Source organism: Vipera ursinii, assembly GCF_947247035.1.
Source record: "Vipera ursinii genome assembly, chromosome: 5".
NCBI lineage: Eukaryota > Metazoa > Chordata > Lepidosauria > Squamata > Viperidae > Vipera > Vipera ursinii.
The window spans coordinates 18,119,268-18,141,638 of NC_139518.1; the positions used below are offsets into that span (position 1 = coordinate 18,119,268).

Below are 22,371 nucleotides of genomic sequence, written 5' to 3' on the forward strand. Positions count from 1 at the left end.
AATCTTTTTTATTCAGTCTATCAAAAGTCATTGCATTTTATAACCACACATTTAAAATTGTTCCAGGGAAAGACTTTTGTTTGTAAAGGTAAGCCAATGCTCCTGCTGCTTCAGAGAATTGTTCTGTAATTTTCAGGTGCTAGTTTTCCACATATGAAGAATGCATTAAATGTAATTTAGATTTTGAAGTGCCATATAATTTAATTAGCTCTTGTTATTTCATCTTGCTGTGCAAATCTAAAACTCTCTATATGACAGGAAATCTTTTAGAAATAAATTTCAAACATAATTTCGAAAGTGATTAAAATTCTGCAGCTTCACTTTAAAAGTTGTAATTATATTTTCATTACCAAACAGGGACATTGCCAGTGCAATAAAGGAACTTCTCGATACAGTAAATAATGTCTTCAAGAAATACCAATACCAGAACCGGAGGGTATGTGAATTAATTTCTACTATAGTGCCTCATCAGAAATATAATTAAGTGCAAGCATTACAAGTATACGGAGCTTCATATTCGGTAATATCAATTGTAAACATCATTTTTCAATTAATACAAACTGGCAAATAAAAAGACAATCAGGATGATGAATAGAGATTTTTCAGTCTGTGTGGATTTTTAATCAATAATGGTTACTTTAAGATTTATTATACAAACATTAAGCAAAAGTTGCTTGTAGAAGCTCCTTTTTATAATTTAAATGGTGATTTTGCCCCTTCCAACATTTACTGTATACCTTTTCTCATCTTGTTCTGTGTTCATTGGCTAAATCATAATGTTTGAGAAAAATGAAAATTTTAATTATTTACATAAATTTTTCAGGCACTTGAACACCAAAAGAAAGAATTTGTAAAATACTCCAAAAGTTTCAGTGACACTTTGAAAACTTATTTTAAAGATGGAAAGTAAGTATATATTCCTTTTAATTGACTTAGTGATTATTTTCTTTCTTTCTTTTTTTGCTTTAATAATGTGTATTCCAAAAAACATACATTACAACTTAAGGTCTTAATTGCTCCATTAGTTCCAGTTTAGTTAGTTTAGTTTAGTTTAGTTCCAGCATGAAAAAATGGCCAGATTGTAACATTTGCTTTTTAAACTTAGGCAACAATGAGTCTACTTAATTTTTAATTCTCCTTGGTAATCTACAGCATCACTGTTGTAATAGTAATTATGGTAGTAATTTTTGTCTTCCTTTTCATTCTTGCTAAAAACAATCTTAGGGGGGAACACATTCCCTTGGGGACCCTTAACAGAAGGGGCGGAGACTTACACTAAGAGCAGGCATGGATATCCATTGTCTCTGAAACTGTTTCTTGTTCTTTTTAACACCCTGTTTTTGTCATCTCTCTCATACCTTTCTTTCTCTTATCCTGCAAGGAAAGAAAGTATATCAGTTACTAGAGGCTGAAAATAACCTCTTACAGAGAGGGCTTTGGAAGTAGACTAAAATTTCATGAAATTAGATCAAAGACCCTCTGTTGATATATAGAGTAACACATTGTTCACTCTGTCGTAACATGAAACATGGAATTTTCAAAATGGGAAAAGTCACAAAAGCATCAAGCATCCAACTCATCTTATCAATTTTCATATTTATGGTTGCTGTGACAAAACATTTTTAACAGTAATAAAATCAGGAAAATAATGGGATTTTTTTTCTTGTCTAGAAACAAAGATTATGCATATCAAAATGAATGACAAATTTCTATAGCTATAAAGTCGAGACACTCTAGTTGATTTAAACTTCTGGTGAATATAAGGACATGTCTAGGAATGTAGACCTCTTTGAATCCAAACCTGAAAAAAGTGCTTTAGAGGGAATGTGCATGCATCCGTTGGCACATCCTGGGCTTTAAAGAGTCACCAAGTGTGGTATTACCCTTTCTTTTACCTTCCAGTTGAAAGCACTTCACATTTCTAGACAGGTTTACGTGGTTTCTTGAGAATAATGTTGAGTTTACTATTGCCTTCTCCTATGGATTTTCTTTTTAATGGCTCAATCTAACCTATAGCCTCAGACTTATATTCTGGGGTCTCTAGTAATGCACTCTGACCCTGTGTTGTTTTTCTGGCAATAGAGAAAGCTGGCTATGTGCTTGCTGCCTCCTACTGACTATAAGTAAATGGGATTTCCATAATAGAGAAATAATTTATCTTCAAAGTCTGATACTGCTGGCAAAAGGGAGAGCCACCGCTCACTTCTAAGTAGGATAGCTGTTGCTTAGATACAGAATCACTGTGTGCTTCTGAATAACAATTGTTGGAGGAAAAAATCTGGAGAGGAAGAGTTGTTGTTAGCTGCAAAGTCGTGTTCGACCCATCGCGACCCTATGGAAAATGTTCCTCCAGGCCTTCCTGTCCTCTACCATCTTCTGGAGTCCATTTAAGCTCACGCCTACTGCTTCAGTGACTCCATCCAGCCACCTCCTTCTCTGTCATCCCCTTCTTCTATTGCCCTCAATCTTTCCCAGCATTAGGCTCTTCTCCAGTGAGTCCTTCCTTCTCATTAGGTGGCCAAAGTATTTGAGTTTTAGCTTCAGGATCTGGCCTTCTAAAGAGCAGTCAGGGTTGATCTCCTCTAGGACTGACTGGTTTGATCGCCTTGCAGTCCAAGGGACTCGCAGGAGTCTTATCCAGCACCATAGTTAAAAGGCCTCAATTCTTTGGCGCTCAGCCTTTTTTATGGTCCAACTTTCACTGCCATACATTGCAAATGGGAAGACCATAACCTTGACTATACGCACTTTTGTTGACAGGGTGATGTCTCTGCTTTTTAGTGTGCTGTCTAGATTTGCCGTGGCTTTCCTCCCAAGGAGCAAGCATCTTTTAATTTCTTGCCTACAGTCCCCATCTGCAGTGATCTTGGAGCCCAGGAAAATAAAATCTGTCACTACCTCCATTTCTTCCCCATCTATTTGCCAGGAATTGAGAGGGCCGGATGCCATGATCTTGGTTTTCTTAATGTTAAGTTTCAACCCAACTTTTGCACTCTCCTTCTTCACCCACAACAAGAGGCTCTTTAGTTCTGCTTCACTTTCTGCCATTAGAGTGGTATCATCTGCATATCTTAGGTTGTTGATATTTCTCCCGGCAATCTTAATTCCAACTTTTGATTCATCTAGCCCTGCCTTTCTCATGATGTGCTCTGCATATAAGTTAAATAGGCAGGGTGACAGTATACAGCCTTGCCGGACTCCTTTCCCAATTTTGAACCAATCTGTGGTTCCGTGTCCAGTTCTCACTGTTGCTTCTTGGCCCGCATATAGGTTTCTCAAGAGACAAATAAGATGGTCTGGTACGCCCATCTCTTTAAGAACTTGTTCTGTACCAGCCTGCTACCGGCCCTGCAGAAAAGGCAGGGACAACCCCTTCACAAACGGCAAGAGGCTGGAATTACGCCTGCCAAATTTATTCACATAAAACAGAGCAAGACAAGACACCAACCATAAAACACGAGCTAAGAAGCAGGAACAATCCAAGCGGTTGCCTTCAGCAAACCAGCCCTCCCACACATTCCCCTTAAATACAGTTCAGGGCGTGGCCTCTCTGTGCCTCCTTCCGAGGTGCCCCATTGCCTTCCTCTGTTTACTCCTGACTGACTGCCTCCTGCGTCAGGCGTCCTTGAACAGGGCCAGCTGTGGGTCATCTTCATCCACGCTGTCAGGCTCACACAGCTGGGTCTGCATCGTGACCAGATGAGAGGGGCCTTGCTGGGGGCTCTCATCAAGCTGTCCAATCCCCTCAGCAAGCTCTTCAACACCCCCCTCCTCCTCCTCTGAGTCGTCTGACCCAACTGCCGAACCCACAGGCTGACCCTGAATCACAACAGAACTTGCCACAGTTTGTTATGATCCACACAAAGACTTTAGCATAGTCAATGAAGCAGAAGTAGATGTTTTTCTGGAACTCTCTAGCTTTCTCCATGATCCAGTGTATGTTGGCAATTTGATCTCTAGTTCCTCTGCCTCTTCGAAATCCTGCCTGTACTTCTGGTAGTGCTCAATCCATATACTGCTGGAGTGTAGCTTGTAGGATTTTAAGCATAACTTTACTAGCGTGAGAAATGAGTGCAATGGTGCGATAGTTTGAACTTTCTTTGGCACTGCCTTTCTTTGGAATTGGAATGTAAACTGATCTTTCCCAATCCTGTGGCCATTGTTGAGTTTTCCAAATTTGCTGGCAAATTGAGTGTAGCACTTTTACTGCATTGTCTTTTAAGATTTTGAATAGCTCAGCTGGAATACTGTCACCTCCACTAGCTTTGTTGTTGCTCAGCTTTTCTAAGGCCCACTTCACTTCACATTCTAGGATGTCTGGCTCGAGGTCAGTGACCACCTCATTGTGATTATCTGGGACGTTAAGCTCATTTTTGTATAGTTCTTCTGTGTAATATTGCCACCTCTTCTTAATCTCTTCTGCCTCTGTTAGGTCCCTGCCATTTTGGTCCTTTATCATGCCCATTTTTGCATTAAACGTTCCCTTCATCTCTCCAATTTTCTTGAAAAGATCTCTGGTCCTCCCTATTCTATTGTTTTCTTCTATTTCTTTGCAGTGGTTCCGCCCCAGGCGCCTAATGGACCCAGAACGGTTCCAGATGGCGCTTGGGTCTGTACCCATCACCCTCACTCACAGCCCAGTTGATGCCTTGGTGGATGCCTGGGAAAGGGCGGCCGCCGAGGCACTCAACTGTGTTGTAGCCTTGCGACCCCTGACCCGGCGCAGATCCCGTTGGGCTCCATGGTTCTCTGTGGAGATCCGGGAGATGAAACGTCGGAGACGGGGTCTAGAGAGCGGTTGGAGGTCCAGCCGTTCCGAATCTGACCGATTGCAGTTAAGAACCTTTGTAAGGTCTTATCTTGCGGCGATGAGGACAGCGAGGGCTAACTACTTCGCCGCCCTCATCGCGTCTGCAGATAATTGCCCGGCTGCCCTGTTTAGGGTGACTCGCTCCCTTCTTAATCAAGACTTGAGGGAGGAGCCCTTGCAGGGTCGGGCCGAGGAGTTTAGTCATCATCTGACAGATAAAATCGCTCAGATTGTAAAATTTCTTTCATTAAGTGTATGTTACTCTTCAGCCCAGAAAACATGAGCATTTTCAGCCAATATTGCACAGATTTTACCAATTTACTATTATGCGACAAGATTCAGGTTGTTTTTTTTTCATGATCTTGAAATTACATTTCCTAATAAATAGACATATGTGTTGACGCTTTTGCTGGTTTATCTACTTTGGTCACTGAAAATGTTTAAAGCAGTGAAAGTGAATGGGTGTTTTTAACAGGTTGCAAAATTTTGGAATAACTATCTTTTATAAACAAGGGGAAATTAATAAACAAAGCCATATGTTGTTTTGCATAACTAGGATCACTTTAGCAGGAACTTGATTGATTTACAAGTGAATGGTATGTACCGATAGAAAAGAGTATTTGTAGTTGAGGGTTGAACTGTGGGGTTCTTGAGCAGTCTGAGCTCAGCACTGATGATGTTACCTAGCTGGGTAATGAAATGTCTGCAAGAAAACAACCAAGTTAAGAGAGCACCAAGGATCCCACAGGTATACTTGTATTCAGAAACAGTGCCCATTGAATTCATTGACCTGGTAAGTAAGTATAGGATTGCAACACAATAACTTGGTTCTTTAACTACAACATTTAATTTTATATTGTGATTTAAATGCTAGGGTTTAATAAAGAATTCAGTATTTTTTTTCATTTAAGAAAAGACCTCTAATTATTTTCAGAGTTAGACTATTAAAAAAAACCTTCAACCAGATTTTCATATTGTTGAACTTCCTTTGTGAAATATCTGTTGCCTGTTAAAATATTGCACTCCAGAAGCAGTGTACGCGATTTGATTGTAAAAATTAATTGTATTTGATATGATGGCTTTCTAATCTGTATAAACTTATCTTGTTGCTAAAATATATCTTCTTTCTGTTTTTCTTTACAATAGGGCAATAAATGTGTTCATAAGTGCCAACCGACTAATTCATCAAACTAACTTGATACTCCAGACCTTCAAAACTGTGGCCTGAAAAAAAACAAAACTGTATATGTTGAGAGCTGTACTTTTCAATGACGGATAGGATACCTTTATATGTAAACTTTAAAGTTTTGACTGTGTAAATTATCAATCCCAATTGAAGGGACTTAATGCAGGATTTTGAATGGGATTTATTGCCATCTTACACCATATTTTTGTAAAAACATAGCTTACTCATAATCACACAATGAAGATTTTGCATCACTTTTTTGCTATTATTCTTTTCAGAATTATAAGCCAAAAGAATTTACGCCTTAATGTGTCATTATGTAACATTCCTTATAAGAACTGTAAATATTTGGTGTTCTGTTTCTGACATTTTAACTTGAAAGCGAAAAACTGCAACAGAATTATGTATTTAACAATATTGGTGGCAAATATTCAATAAATAGTTTACATCTGTTTATCTCTATAATTTTATCCCATAATGGTGTCCTTGGAGCTAAAATCGGGGAGATATACATATGTCTTCAGAGTTCATACAAAGAATGATGTCCTTTTAAGAAGATTGAATCTTAGACAGCATCTTCAAAGTTTCCTGCACAGAAATTCGCTCTAACTACTGAATCTTTCCCTCAAAACTTGATTTTTCCCCCAGATTATTTTTAGAGTAAATTATTATATTACCAAAGAACTCATCATTATAGGTGGCGTGAACTGCAGGACCTCTTTGGGGAATAATAATTTGACCTTGGTGTAGTAATTTACCTACACAGAAGTTTAAGAAATTAGTTTTGTTAACAAAAATAAATTTTCTGATGGGAATATCTCTAGCATTTGGCAATGTAACAAAAGCAAAGTGGAGTTTGCCCAAAGGAGTTCGGAATTTAATTCTGATAACAAAAACCAGTGAAGGAAAGACAGGTGACGATAACATGCAGGCTACCCATAACACTGTGTTAGAAATTATATTTAATAAAATATTGCAGTTATATCAATGCAAGAGATCAAGTCTATTCACATTTGTGCAATGTTGCTATTTAATATGTATGTTTAAATAAATTGTTTAATGTCTATGCTTTTTAATATTAATATAACAATTTAAATGATCACTACTGCAAGCTGTCATGATAGGGCAACTGATTTCCAACAAAAATTCATTTGTTTGCTGTAGAGCTGTTATGCTAGGATCTCCTTTTTACATTTGTCTGTGAACAGCTTATCTATGTTGTGGTCATGCATTTGCATCACTTTTTTCTCTCTTTTCACCACCATTTCTGCAAGAACAGTAAGAATGATCTTTTGCAATGTCTTAGTTAAGCATTGGTTATACAACTCCTTTTATTAGAGTTTTTTGTAAGAGAAAAATATTCAGCATCATGTACAGGTAGTCTTCAACTTATGACATGATTGAACCCAAAATGTTAGAATGGTGGTGGCAAAGCAGGTAACCACGCAACCTGACCTGACTTTAAGACCGCATCTTGGCTTTCCCCAGCGGGATTGTTAAGGGATCATGCACATTGTGATGGAGCTAAAGAACTCCCTTCCAAAGGGAGGCAGGCAGCTCTCTCAAAGAAGCTGAGCAAAAGAGACCATTTTCACCCAGTCTCTGACAGCAAAAACAGTCTCTGCCCTGCAAAAGAGGACCTCCTTGGCAGTGGCCCCTTCTCTGCGGAACATATTCCCTCTGAAGTGCAACCCTGCTACTTTTTCAAAAGGCCATGAAGACCTGGTTTTGTCAGTGGTGTGGGGACCACAAATGGAGATCGTGCCGATCAAGTAGTGGATTTGATTGTGTTACTGCTATCAGGTGGGGTTTTATTGGTTTTTTATGTTGCGGGTTTTTAATGTAAGCCACCCAAAGTCATCAAATGTGGGTTGGACATCCATATAAATAATAAAATATTTAATAAATAAATAATAAATCTGGCTGCCAATTTTAGCCATAATGTCATCCCTGCTTCTTCCGGGACATCTTCAGTTTGTCATGTCCTCACCGCAAGTCTCTCTCTTTGAGCTTGTTTTTCATTTCACAGACATGTTATTGTAATACAAAGTATGGTTTGGTGACTGTAGCAGTTGTCCTGCTAGCCTTGGCTTGTATAAGTATTGTGTTCTTGATCACAATATTTTTGCTAATCTAATGCTAGTTCATCTTATCTGGGTATTGGTTAATAGGTATGTGATAAGAATGTGTTCAGGGCTTCTGAAATTATGATGTTAAATTTCAGCAACACAAAGACAAGTATTCAGCAATGTGATTTCAGCTGCCGAATATAAATAACACCTTCTAAAGACTCCCTGTAGTTTTTATTCAAATTCCACTGCCACCACCATCCATATTTTTTTTCCTAACAGAAGTTTTACAGCTGAAAAATTCTGAAATCTTCATGCATACCTTGTATATTTGAGATCACAGATGATCAGTAATATTCAACTGAACTATATACCATGTAGAAGTTGTGTCTGGTTCAGTAGAATATAATTTGGCCTAAAATGACAATTATTCAGGCATGGTGGCAGTAGTGAATTCTATTACAGGCAGTCCTTGACTTACAATCACAATTGAGTTCAAAATTTCCATTGCTAAGCAAGACAGTTAAGTGAGCTTTGTCCTATTTTACGACCTTTCTTGCCACAAGTGTTAAATGAATCGCTACAGTTGTTAATAATAGGGTTGTTAAGTGAATCTGGCTTCCCCATTGACTTTGCTTGTCCAGGGCCACAAAAGGTGATCACATGACCCTGGGACACTGTAACAGTCATAAATATGAGTCGGTTGCCAAGCGTCTGAATTTGATCACAAGATGATGGGATGCTGCAATGAGAATATATCTTAAGTCACTTTATTTCAGTGCCATTGTAACTTCAAATGGTCATTAAACAAATCTTTAACTGAAGTTGCCAGATGTTAACTAGGTTCAAACTCATGTTAAACCATTCCATAGTTGTTCACTTTGTATGTGCAAACCTAGCTTTCTATGTCTGACTGCCTTATCACCTCCGTATCTACAGGTGGTCCTTGATACAGAGCAGATGGAAGCTTTATCCTAACAAATTTATACAAATTATACAAATTTCTTCTGTATTGCTCTTTACCAAAACTGATGGGATTTTTTTATTTCACAGGGATGCAGCACAGGCACTCATTGTAAAGCTGTGATATTTTCCTTATATCCTTGGATTATTCTCAGCAACAGGGGAGAAATTGACCACAGCTCTTGACTTCAGAGCAAAATCAAACCAAAAACCCTAAGGGTTAAGAATCATGGGGTCCCTCTGTAGCAGTCATGTTTCTATGCACAATGCTACAGAGGGACTCCATGATTCTTAATAGAATGTAAGATGTCTAAAATAGGATAAGATCAAAGCATTCTGTCTTACTTGAATAGTAGCCATCAAAAGGCAGCTAGATCCTTGTACATGCTCAGGCTCTGCGTGAGCATCTTTATTTTTGGAAATGCCAAAATTTCGATTCAGCTTCTGCAGTGCCTAATTGACTTCCCAACTGATGTTTATTCCGGAGAAAGTCCCCGTGTGATCTATGCTGTTTCCTGTCAGGGAAATGTGCATAAGAGAACTTCCCTCAAGCAGGAACAGATTATGTAACTGAAGAGAAAAGATTCTTGAATTAATAGAAAATTCCCAATGGAGCTACAGAGTATCATGTCTTTGGTTCCACATTTTGATTAAAAAGCTAGTGAAAAATTTGCCTTTGATCAACAATTATATATGTTTTAGAGCTGTAAAACAGTTAAGATTTGCCCTAAAGCAAAAAGATTTTGGGTTAAAATACATTTATGGTTGGAGAAGATGACTAAAAAACAAATAGTCTTTAAACTAGAATAGTTTTTGTTAGGAATAATAGGAGCCAATTATGAGAAAGATTGCAGATATCTAATACTACATATATTAACAGCAGCAAGAATTGTATTTGCCCAACATTGGAAAAATGAAAACTTACCAACTGAAGAAGTACTAATTAAGAAAATTCTAGAGTGTGCAGAAATGGATAGATTGACTTTAAAAGATTAAAGAGAAAGAAGATTTGGTGTATTTTAGAACATGGGATAATTTCTATCAATGGCTAGAAAAACGAGTCAGAGAAAAACGAATGTGATATGTAATTTTGAATATATATTAGTAAGAAGAAGGCTACTGAGTGATTAACATATTGTTTATGATAATTATATCTATTATTGTTAGTTAAATACATGTACCCAGACACTATGCTGTTTGCTAAATATTGAAAATGTTACTTGGAAAAACCCCAACTCTAACCCAAATCCCAATCCTAATCCCGATCCCACCCTATCCCTAACCCTATAAAAACTAATAATAGTGGCTTTGTGCCTAAGGTGGAACTAGAACTCACAGCCTCTAGTTTCTAGCTTATGTCTTAATTACTAACCAAGTTAGCTCTCATGAACTATATTTAAGAAAAAAATATTTAACCTTAAGATTGAAGGCACGTTATGGGATTCTTTTGCTGCTGAAGCATATTAGGCGACTGCTCCAGAATGACCTTACCAAGTGGGAATCCCCAACTCTGAAAAACCTTTGTTGGTGCCCTCTTTATTGTGCTTTAAGCAAATATTTTATTCTCCCTAGGTTTTTTAACAGTTGTGCTGCAGTGCAGCTTTTTAATTAATTTTCTTTTTGTTGTTTGATTTTTTTTGCAGCTTGGAAATTATTACAGGTTTATATGTTACCTCTTTATATTAAATATTTAGATTGTGATCTTAAATGGTTTATAAGAGGTTATTTTACATAAATTATGAAGGGTAACACACACACACACACACATACGCACATAGTATGGAAGAGAAGATAGAACATAACTTCTTCCTTACAAACTTGTAATATAAAGTTTCATACAGCAATAAACATTATTTTTGTTAAATGTCTTTTAATATTATCTGTATGATGATCCAGTTTTTATAACAAAGGTCTCAAATTATACATATGTTATTCTTCCTTTTTGATTCTCAGTGATCTAGATTTTTTTGTGTTTAGGGGGGAGGGAAAACGGGAAAAAACCTGTTTAATTGCTAAGACAAAGAATAGCAGAGTTGTGGATTCTGTTGTCCATTATGAAAAGCAAAGCTTGTCTGTCCTGCTAGTAGTAATTAGCATGTAGTAGTATGCACAGTTAACTAGTTCTGAAATAAAATGCAGAAAATGAAATGGACAGGATAAGGAATGTTCTTAGATGGTGCATTATGCCAAGCATCTTGGTGAGAGGAGTTATTTGAAGTAGCGGTGCCTGTAAATACTTTTGGATTCTATCAATATATTTATTAGAGGGAGGTTGTGCTTTTTAGTTCTGTTAGACCGCTTTACATTCTGCAGCACATACAGCCTTTATTTCAAGGGTGGGCACCTGGGACTATATACAGTACATGCCTCCGTGCCTTTGTTCAGTCTCGAAGTTCCTCTGAAGCTTATTTAATTCAATAACAACATTTCAAAGCAAATTGCTCTTTAAGGAAAACATAACTTTTAAAAATGTATTAACTTTAGTGAGCCAGTCTTTGTGGGAAGGATATTTTTCCCCTATGAATTTTAATTTTAATAATATAGGAGCCCTTTCGTTCATTTTGCAGAATGAAATTCTGGGTGTTCCTCTTCCAGAATCCTGCACTGCCTTGAAGTTCATCACTGGTGTCAGGTTTTTGTGGTTCTTGGAGATCTAATGTTGATTACATGTAGTTGCAACGTATGTTTCAGACTTCTCCCAACTCCAGCTTTTGGTTCTGATAGAAAGCAAATTCCAGCATAATCCTTAATGCGAAGATAATCTTCAGGTTTTTATTGCATCCACTCTCTATCTCTGGGTGTATTGTACTGCAAGCAGGTGCATTAAGGTGCTTATGAATGTTGCACACTTACTAAGTGCATCACACATTAATAAATATACAAAAAGTAGACACTTCCCTTCATTCTGGCCAAGTCCTTTAAGTTTTTTTTTTAAAAAAAAACAAAATACTGATTTGGTTACATTGTTGTGTCTTGCTTTGAAAGTCCTTGCTAAGAAAAGCTAAACGGTTTTTTTTTCCTTTCCCTTCTCTGGAGCAGTGAAGGAAGCTAGTTAGCTTGTGTTGTGCAATTGTTGCTAAGAAACACATGTAAGTTCAAAGAAAAGGGAATCTAGGTATTTCAAACGGCCTCCCAAATGTTTGTAACTTCAATAAAGTACATGCTCAAATGCTGAAGCTAATCATCTCTGTGTGGAAAAATAATGGATTTTTAATGAAAAAAATGACATGTTAATCACAAGGTAAGCAAAACTAATTTCATCTTTGTGAACAGATGCTATTACATTTCCAAAGAAATTAAATGATTATAAATTTGTTGATTCTGTTAGCATGGAATTCAATATAGACTTTTATGTCTTTTTTTCTGCTTTACATATGGTTTTCCTGTGCAAACATCTGATGTCAGAAATAAAAATAAGTCTGTAATTATATCTTTTGATTCCCCCCCCCCCTTTTAAAACCCATTTGTGTTTTTAAGGGTTTTTTTTTTCAGGAAAACTTTCTAGAGACAAGACTTCTTAACTTGTGCTGAATTATCCAAAACTATTCTTGGTGAATAAAATTAAGTTCCGAAAAAGCCTGAAAGCTGCATGGAATTCCAGACTAGCTAAATATTAATTTCTACAAAATTAATTAGCATGAATAACGTACCATACATCATGACAAAAGCCACAAAGGTCACTGCTGAAAAACAAACTATGGATTGTGGAACTGCAAAAAAACAGGAACACCTTGAAAGCAGGTTAACTATTCATGATTTTATGAAAATGCAGGAAGTTTTTCAGGTGAGCAAGTTTTCATGTGAGATTGTTTAAAAAGTTTAATCAATCAGATAGAGCTGGAAGGTACCCAGCTCAAGTTCAAGATCCTCTTATCTGCTGCTGTTGTGATAGAAAATGTTTGTGTGGAACATGGAGCAATGATATGCATAGGATAACATGAATTAGATGGTTCAGTATAAATAACTTTAATCTCTTTTGTAGATTATTTTGCTGCATTTTTTCACATGTAGGTCTGATACTTCTGACAGACTTTTGAGGAAAAATATTTTTTTTTACATGTGGAATTGACATATAGGAGGGGTTTCTCTGCTCTGAAGTAAAATGGGTTGCAATATATGAGCATCATTTTTTTTAGTTGATGGTCACCCTGCACATATCTTTTCAGAAGTATGTCCCAATAATAAGTGAAATGTTACATTCCCAGGAAATGGATATAGGAATTACACTGTGTTAACTAATTACATGTCAAGAAAAAATGGATTCCTGGACTCTGCTAGTTGCCACAAGCAGAAATCCAGTCTTTTGGTCAAAGCCACCATCAATAAATCAGAGAGGTAAATCAAATCTGACCTCCACTCAGGGCATTATATAGAGGAATGGTCTAATATAGGAGTCTTCAAACTTGGCCCTTTTATGACTTGTGGACTTCAACTCCCAGAATTCCTCAGCCAGCGTGCCTGGCTGAGGAATTCTAGGAGTTGAAGTCCACAAGTCATAAAAGGGCCAAGATTGAAGACTCCTGGTCTAATCTTTACTTTAATCCATGCAATGAATGGAAACCACAGTATCTATCTGTAATTGTTTTCACTGTTCTACAGTTCTTATAGGTAAGATTTTTAAAAAATATTCAGTTGCAATCCCTATTTCCAATCCTACATTTTGCAAAAGAAATCATGGGTCTTGATCAAAGTGACATCCTTGCATGTATTTGAATATCTATCAGTACTCAAATGGATATCACCACTATGAGCCCTTTCTGGTTATTTTTTTTCCTGTAAAGCTCATCTCAGTGTTCAGCTAATTCAGTCAGTTTATACTGGTAAGTATCTAATCTTCCAATCATTTTGTTGTTCTCTGAACTGTTGTGATTCCTCTGAATTCTTCTATGTGGTTCTCAGAACTCGGCACAATATCTGAGGGGGAGTCTGACTAAAGCAGAACGGAATTAATATTTCATGTAATTTAGACATTATACAAAGTAAAGCATCCCAGATAGATGGCTATCTCTCCCCCCACCCCTGATCATGTCTACTGAAGATAACCCTTCACCTTTCTGAGTTAATTGATTCTGCTGTCAAACTGTTATTACTATTATGCAGAATTTTCTTTTGTTTCTTTTTTTAAAAAAATCTTTGGAATTGTCTTAAAAACCAGGAGACCATGACTTTCTAGCTCCATTTTAGACATGAAGCCAGTTAGGTGAACTTGGGCCAGTCACTTTCTCTCAGCTCTAGGAAGGAACGGTGACAAACCACTTATGAAAAATCTTGCCAAGAAAACTGCAGGAAACCCGACCAGGCACTCTGAGAATCAAACACAATTGGAAAAAAAAGAAGAAGAAAAAACCAAATTCATACTAAAGAAAAAAAAACCATAAATGCATTATTTTTTATCCTGAACTCTTGAATAAGAAATAATAGGTATTGATCTTTTTCTGCATGACATTCTTTAAAGTTATTTGAATGATCGTTGATGCCTATTTCTGAATTTGTTTCACTATTTTTAAAGTTTGGTGGTCAGGACAGGACACAAATTTTAAGTAGGATCTGATGAGAGTCTAATAGAGTGGAGTGATTATTTTCAATGGTTTAGAATTTATAGTTCTGCTGATGCAGCTTAAAATTACATACTGTATACCTTCTCTGCAGCCACATCATATTGTTGGCAATTAATTACTGTGTCAAAATATTTTTTTCAAGTACTGTTATCATATGTTAGTACCAAGCAATATCCCTCATTCTATAGCTGTACATTTGATTTATGTTTCCATTGCCCTTGCCTCTTTTAGATTGTGTTCGATTAGTTTCTGACCATTTATGCAACCTCTCAAGATTATTTTGAACTATTTATCTGACCAATTTTGAATTAGCTGTAAACCTTAAGAGCATCCCCACTCTCTCTTCATTCAGCAGAGAACCTGGATTGATTTTTGTGATAACCAGTTTGGTACCCCTTTCTAGTTAGAGGCTGAACTAATAAGATATACTTGGGTTTGCTATAAACTAGCATGTCTCTTAGACCTCATATTGTTTATGTGCTGTACATAACGTTGCTTATCTCAACAGGGAAAAACATAATGGGTTATTTTTTTTTATTTATTGATCAAATTTATATAGCCACGCATCTCACCAAAGGTGACTCTGGGTGGTGCACAACAGTAGATAGTTTTAGTTTAGTTTAGTTTTATTTGATTTCTATACCGCCCTTCTCCCAAGGGACTCAGGGCGGTTCACAGGGCATATATAAATAACGATACAAAAGTTAAAAGGAAATTAAACCAGTGCCCAGTTAAAAATACAACAATAATAAAATACTAAAAAAACCAATTTAAAACCCATATTCCCCCATCAGGCCAGACCAGCTAATTCAAATAAGTGGGTCTTCAGCCCACGGTGGAAGGATCGGAGGTCTGATGCCATCCGGAGCTCAACCGGCAGTTGGTTCCATAATGCCGGAGCACCCACAGAGAAGGCCCTCCCCCTGGGGGCCACCAGTCGACATTCCCTGACCGGAGGCACCCTGAGGAGGCCCTCTCTGTGGGCACGCACAGGGCGGAGGGGAGTTGACGCCGGCAGCAGGTGGTCCCTGAGGTATCCCGGACCCATGCCATGTAAGGACTTAAAGATCATGACCAGGACCTTGAACCGCACCTGGAAGACAACTGGTAGCCAATGCAGCTCGCGGAGCAAAGGTGTAACATGGGAGTACCGGGAAACTCCCAAGACAACTCTCGCGGCCGCATTCTATACCAGTTGGAGCCTCCGAGTGGTCTTCAAGGGAAGCCCCATGTAGAGAGCATTACAGTAGTCAAGGCGAGAGGTCACGAGCGCATGAGCGACCGTACACAGGGCATCCCGGTCCAGATAGGGCCGCAACTGGCGCACCAGGCGAACCTGGGCGAAAGCCCCCCTAGTCACGGCCACTATATGATCTTCCAAGGTTAGCCGTGAATCTAGGACTCCCAAGTTGCGAGCCCTATCCACAGGGGGTAAGAACTCACCCCCCATAGAAAGAGATGGAACATTTTGAGTGTCCCGGGATGCCGGAATGTACAGCCACTCAGTCTTGTCAGGGTTGAGTTGGAGTCTGTTCCTCCCCATCCAGACCCGAACCACCTCCAGGCAACGGGACATCACAGTGAGGGCATCACTGGGGTGGTTTGGGGTCGAAAAGAAAAGTTGGGTATCATCAGCGTATTGATGATACCCAACTCCAAAACCACGAATGATCTCACCCAGCGGTTTCATGTAGATGTTGAACAGGAGAGGCGAGAGAACCGACCCCTGAGGAACTCCACAAGCGAGAGTCCTAGGGGTCGACCTCTGCCCCCCTGCCAACACCGACTGCGAGCGTCCCAGGAGATAGGAGGAGAACCACTGAAAAACTGTGCCTCCCACTCCCAGTCCCCTGAGACGCTGCAGCAGGATACCATGGTCGATGGTATCGAAAGCCGCCGAGAGGTCTAATAGGACTAGGACAGAGGAATATCCCCTATCCCGAGCCCTCCAGAGATCATTCACCAGAGCGACCAATGCCATCTCCGTGCTGTACCCGGGCCTGAAACCCGATTGGTAAGGGTCCAGATAATCCGCTTCATCCAGGACCAGAGGGAGCTGATGCGCCACCACACTCTCGACAACCTTTGCAAGAAAGCGAAGGTTGGAGACTGGACGAAAGTTGTTCAATACAGCTGGGTCCAAGGCAGGCTTCTTGAGGAGAGGTCTCACCACCGCCTCCTTCAAGACGGTGGGGAAATAAACCTCACTCAAAGAAGCAGATATAACCGCCTGGAGCCAGCCTCGTGTCCTCTCCCTAGCTGCATAAACCAGCCAAGAAGGGCACGGATCCAATAAACATGTGGTGGAGCTCAGCCTCCCCATAATCCTGTCCACTTCATCAGGGGTCACAGAATCAAACTCCTCCCAGATAACATTGACAGGACTGCCCGTGTCCTGCTCGCCAGACTCTGCCCAGCTGGAGTCCAAACTGGTCCGAATCCGAGCGATTTTATCCGACAGATGTTGACTAAATTCCTCGGCACGACCCTGCAAGGGATCCTCCCTCACCTCCTGATTAAGAAGGGAGCGAGTCACCCTAAACAAGGCGGCCGGGCGATTATCTGCGGACGCGATGAGGGTAGAGAAGTAATTACACCTTGCCGCCCTCATTGCTGCGAGATAAGACCTAATGTAGGTTCTTAACCACAACCGGTCGGATTCAGATCGGCTGGACCTCCAGCAGCTCTCTAGGCCCCGTTTCCGACGCTTCATCTCCCGGAGCTCTGCGGAGAACCATGGAGCTTGCTGGGATCTGCACCGGGTCAGGGGCCGCAAGGGTACAACCCGGTCAAGTGCCTCAGTGGCTGCCCTTTCCCAGGCTTCCACTAAGGCATCCGCCGAGTTGTGAGCAATGGAGGCAGGTGGGGACCCCAGCGCCGCTTGAAATCTATCAGGATCCATTAAGCATCTGGGGCGGTACCATCTAATTGGCTCCGTACCCCCACGGCGGGGGGTGGCAAGATGGAAGACCAGCCGCAGGAGGTGATGATCAGTCCATGATAGGGGCATAATAAATGGAAAGCCCCCACCAAGATCATCCAACCACCGTCCAGATAAAAAAATCAGGTCAAGGGTGTGGCCTCCCTCATGAGTTGGTTCAGAAATTATCTGCGTCAGGTCCATGGCCGTCATGGAAGCCATGAACTCCCGAGCTAGCTCAGATGAGCCTCCCAGGGATGGTAGATTGAAGTCCCCCAAAACTATAAGTTTGGGGAACTCAACCACCAACCCCGAGAGGATATCGAGCAGCTCGGGCAGGGCTGCCACTGCGCGACTAGGCGAAATGTACACCAGCAGCAAGCCCAACTGCGCCCCAGAACCAAATCTCACAAAGAGAGACTCACACCCGACTATCTGAAGAACGGTGGTCTCCCGCGGACATAGGGTCTCCCTAATGATCGCCGCCACACCCCCACCCCTACCTTGAGCTCGTGGCCAGTGTAGCACCCGGAAGCCTGGTGGGCAAAGGTCAACCAAAGGGACCCCACCCTCTGGGCCCAACCAAGTCTCCGTGATGCAAGCCAGGTCCGCATGCTCACCCTCAACTAAATCCCCAACGAGGGGAGCTTTGTTAACCACGGACCTGGCATTCAGATACACCAGCCGGAGCTCAGGAAGCCGCACATCCTCGCTCCCGGAACCTCGGGGAAGAAGCAGAGGGTCAGAGCACCTCACCACTTGCAAATAGCGGAGACGGCCCTCCCGGTAACGATACGGCCCCCTGTCTATCCGCCTGCTGCCATTCCCCGTCATGGGAATTGGTAATCCCACGACCCGCTCATGAGCCCCGGGGACAACCACACCCTGTTCTCCCCCCGCGCGGGCAGACCCAAGTCTGGCCTGAGCAATGGTTGATTGACCACCCCCCATAGCCAGACAACCCCCTCCCACCCCTCTCCCCAACCCCATAAAAAATTTCGATAAAAAAATAATCAGGGGCCTCTTATTAAATTTGTGTTGACGGCCCCTGCCCCTGCCCAGCCATCTCTCAGGGTCCCAGAACTTGGGCCCTTCATCGAGGTTAAGAGAGTTTAAAGAGGCGGGTCGCACCCAGGAGAGGGGGGCACCCCTGAGGGTGAGCAAGTCCGTGCTAGTGTATCGTCGCATATTGGTCCAACAAGTCCAGGATAGGCAGTCCCAAAGGTGGTCATGTCCATAGGAGGATCGAAGGCCGGGGAAAGAAATATCTGGATCCACACCCAACTGCACAGCCACTCAGTTGGGTGCCCCGGTAAACAGGCCACCCCCCGCCCTCTTACGGCGGGTTGCAACTCTGTTCCTGGGGGTGGTCCAAGATATACTCTGGGTAGGCATGCCCCATAGAGCTCCCACCTCTATGGGGCTGCAGATGTAAAAACAAGCCACTCTCCCACCGTGGCTGGTACCCAGAACCGACCAAATCCAAAGGGGAGAGGGGGGGTAGGCAGAGAGTTAGTAGATGTATGTATTCAAGGCAGAAGGGTAGGCAGGCCAAGATAGAAAAGGTGGTCTGAAAGCGTCATCACCGCTGCTGGAACGGTCCAAAAGCGGTGCAAGGACCACCTGTCGCCGTTGCTCCATTGAAGTAGATAAAAAGAGAGAATATAAAAAAAGCAAATACACAAATAAAAATCCGTAATAATAAATACAAATACCAAAAATACATGCTATATATAAAGGAAGAATTAAAAATGTCTAGTTATGTATGTTTTTTACTGAACTAGGGAGTTAATGGAACATGAAAACGGAAAATAAAAAGGGAGAGAAAAATCAAAGCAAATAAGGAAGCAAGTTATGTAGCAACTTGATGATCAGAAGCTAGTAGTGGCTGCATTTCTCCAGCAGGATTACCTTGGTTTGTTCTGTATGTTTGTGATTTAGTTGCTCTGCAAACCAAGCCCATTTGGTCAGTTTGTAGGTCAATGTATGGTGAAATTCCACAATCCAATATAAAATTATTCAATCTGAATGATGTTTTTAACCACAAAACATATGTACTTTTTTCTGATTAACTTTTTTTTAATTTATAATCAAAGTATACACTGAAACCCAGAACTCAACCATTGAACCTATAAAAATAAATGGCTGCATTTATTTTAAAATGCTGAAAATGCAGAGAAGTGGAAAGATTTGGAATAAAAATCTGGAATGTGTCCCTGAGCTAATACTATAGCTTACTTCAGAATGGTAGATGTTTGTGGAGCAGGGAGTAGCCATCTCGAAATGAAGCTGGTCCATCTGAATGTTAGATCTAGATCTGTTACACATTTTGCCCTAAAAGCAGAACATTTCTAGAGCCCATGGAATTAAAAACTAACATTCCTACAGTATTTTTGCCATCATTCTGTAATGATCGACAAAGAGGCCAAGTGCAATTGATGGGAATAATGGGAGCAGAATGGTGTGTGTGAGAGAGAGAGAAAGAGGGAGAGCTAATTTTGTTTAAGATGTTCCCGCAGATATGATATTTCTTTCTGTGAAGCAAGTAGACAAGTTAGGTTAGGTGACTATGTGTGAATAGAGATGAAAACAAGTAAGAAGGAATGGGTTATTGGGAGATTGAAGAAACTTGTCAGATAAGGGAGGGGAGATCAAGGCTGGGAGGAAATAGGAGATAGAAGGCTTAGAAACAGACTGGATCAGGCTTGGCATCAGAGCCATCTTTTTTTTTCCACATTCAGAAGCATAGGCAGTGAGAAGATGACAGAGGAGAAGGTGGAAATAATTTGGATTACTGGTTGTTGGAGAATGAAATCATATCAGAGTGGGTAACATTACAGATTGGGCAGTTGAGGGATCGCAGTGGCGGTGAGAGAAACAGCAGGAATGGGTTAAGCTAGGATACAGAGTGAGCTGCAGAGATTGCCATGATGAAAGTCAGTGGGAGAGGGGCTAGCCTGGATGAAAATGGTGGTCTGCAACTGGAATATGAACAAGAAAACCACTCCAAAAACAAGAATGAAAAAACTCTTAGCTTGCTACCAGAAAAATTCGGATGCTGTTGATTCTGCCATATGAAATGTTAGAAACAACCAACTGTCCAAATGTATGCACTTGCTATATTCACTGTTTTTGAACTATATCAAAGATGTATCACCTTTTGTTCACTTACTTATTCACTGAAACATGCAACTTGACCAGATTGTCTAAACTTACATTTCTGATGTTGACTGCCCAGGGTCATTTGAGTAGGTGGCATAAAACGTCTGTAAAACATAAAACAGCTAAGCAAGGACAGAACATAAAATAGAATGAAAAGAAAATAGGGTTAAAAAGCTGAAGGTTTGCAGAAGCATAAAATGATGGAGTTTCTATAGTTATTTTTATATTCTAAGTAGAAAAACTATATTAGATTCCAAGCAGAAATCATATACCAAATATATCTTAATATTTCCAGTAGTTCATAGTTATCTGATTTGGGAAAGGAAATGTGTTCAGTTCAGTTATGTGAATTAAACATTGTCTCCCTGAGAAATTCTTGGAAGGGAGAAAATGTGACCTGGGACCACTTAAACTATAAATTGGTCCTCAAAAGTGTAACTAAAACATCATGAATATAATTTCCAGATTTTAGGAACAAATTGAATCTCAAAAACTTTATTTTTGAGGAGACGACTTAACAAAATAATAGGTCCCTGTGGTCCACGGGTGTCAAACTCGCCACGTCATGTGACGTGTCGTGAAGTATCACGGCTTTTTTTGCATTGCCAGAGCTGAGTGGGGGCGTGGCCTCCGTATGATGCAACCAGCCTGTGGGCCGGCAGTTTGAAACCCGCTGCTGTGATCCATCCACCATGCCTCAGTGCCTCATTTCCCTTGCTCTGACTCCATCCAGCACAATGCTTTATAGAGCCAAGACAGTCTGCCCCTGTGAAGCATAAGTATACTGTCATCTGCTTCAGTTGGCCAGCCTGCTTCCAAAGAAAGTCACCGTTGCCTATTCATCGAAGCCACTTTTGCATGTTGGAAGCCTGTGACTGCTCTGCCACTTAAAAGTGGGAGGCAACGTGGCCCTTTGATGAAGGATTTTGAAGAGAAACTTTATTTGGACTGCCACTGAAGCCTTCGGTCTTTTGAAGATTTGCAACAGCCCGAGAAAACAAAAGGTCCTTACTAATCCCCTGGCACTGCATGCAAAGAACTGGGTTGGTACGATTGAAAGAACAAAAATAAATCTACATTTTCTTTGGCCCATCACCAGCAAAACTGCTTCCTGGGTGCAGGAACAGAAATTGTCAGCCTCCTCCCATTCTCAGCCCATTGCAAATGCATCCCAGGCCCGCGCTGCCTTGCTGTGATTCATAACTGCTCTTTTTCTGTACAAAGATGTCTCCAGAACTTATAATAGAAGAATAGAATAAAAACGTTATTGCCAGTTAAGTGTACAATAATCAGCATACATTAAAATGAAATTTCATGGCATTCAGCCCTAAAAAAAACCCCAAAGCAACAACACACACACACATATGACACAGAGAAACATCACAGTCTAGTTTGATTTTGATACAATGATAGCTTCTGATTTGTACAATTTCTTCACTCAAGTAGCTAGTCGCTGCCCCATGCAGCTATTTCGCTCTGGGCTGCTCAGCAGCTATGTTCGCAGCCAAAAAGCTTAAAGATGATCCAATAATGGCCCCTTAAGTCAATGAACTATTCTCACTCCCCAAAACCCATGTTTTATTCAAGCCTTACCTCTCCCAGGCTGAATGAAACACATCCCCCTTGTTTTTCCATTCTCTGCTTATAATACTGCAAAACTTCTCTTCTTATCCCCCCTTTCTCTCTCCCCCTCTCCTTTAAAA

At 40.5% G+C, this 22,371-nt stretch overlaps 1 protein-coding gene across 3 annotated transcripts in view; it reads left to right on the forward strand.

The window, feature by feature from the left end:
• PDCD10 (programmed cell death 10) overlaps positions 1-6,450 on the forward strand; it is a 37,117-nt gene extending 30,667 nt beyond the window's left edge. For all 3 annotated transcript variants that reach the window (XM_083363646.1, XM_083363647.1, XM_083363648.1), the window contains 3 exons: positions 358-436; positions 824-906; positions 5,957-6,450. In XM_083363646.1, coding sequence (XP_083219772.1) covers positions 358-436; positions 824-906; positions 5,957-6,038 — 244 coding nt within the window. In that variant the 3' untranslated portion in view covers positions 6,039-6,450. The remainder of the gene's footprint in view (positions 1-357; positions 437-823; positions 907-5,956) is intronic.
• Positions 6,451-22,371: the final 15,921 nt, after the last annotated feature.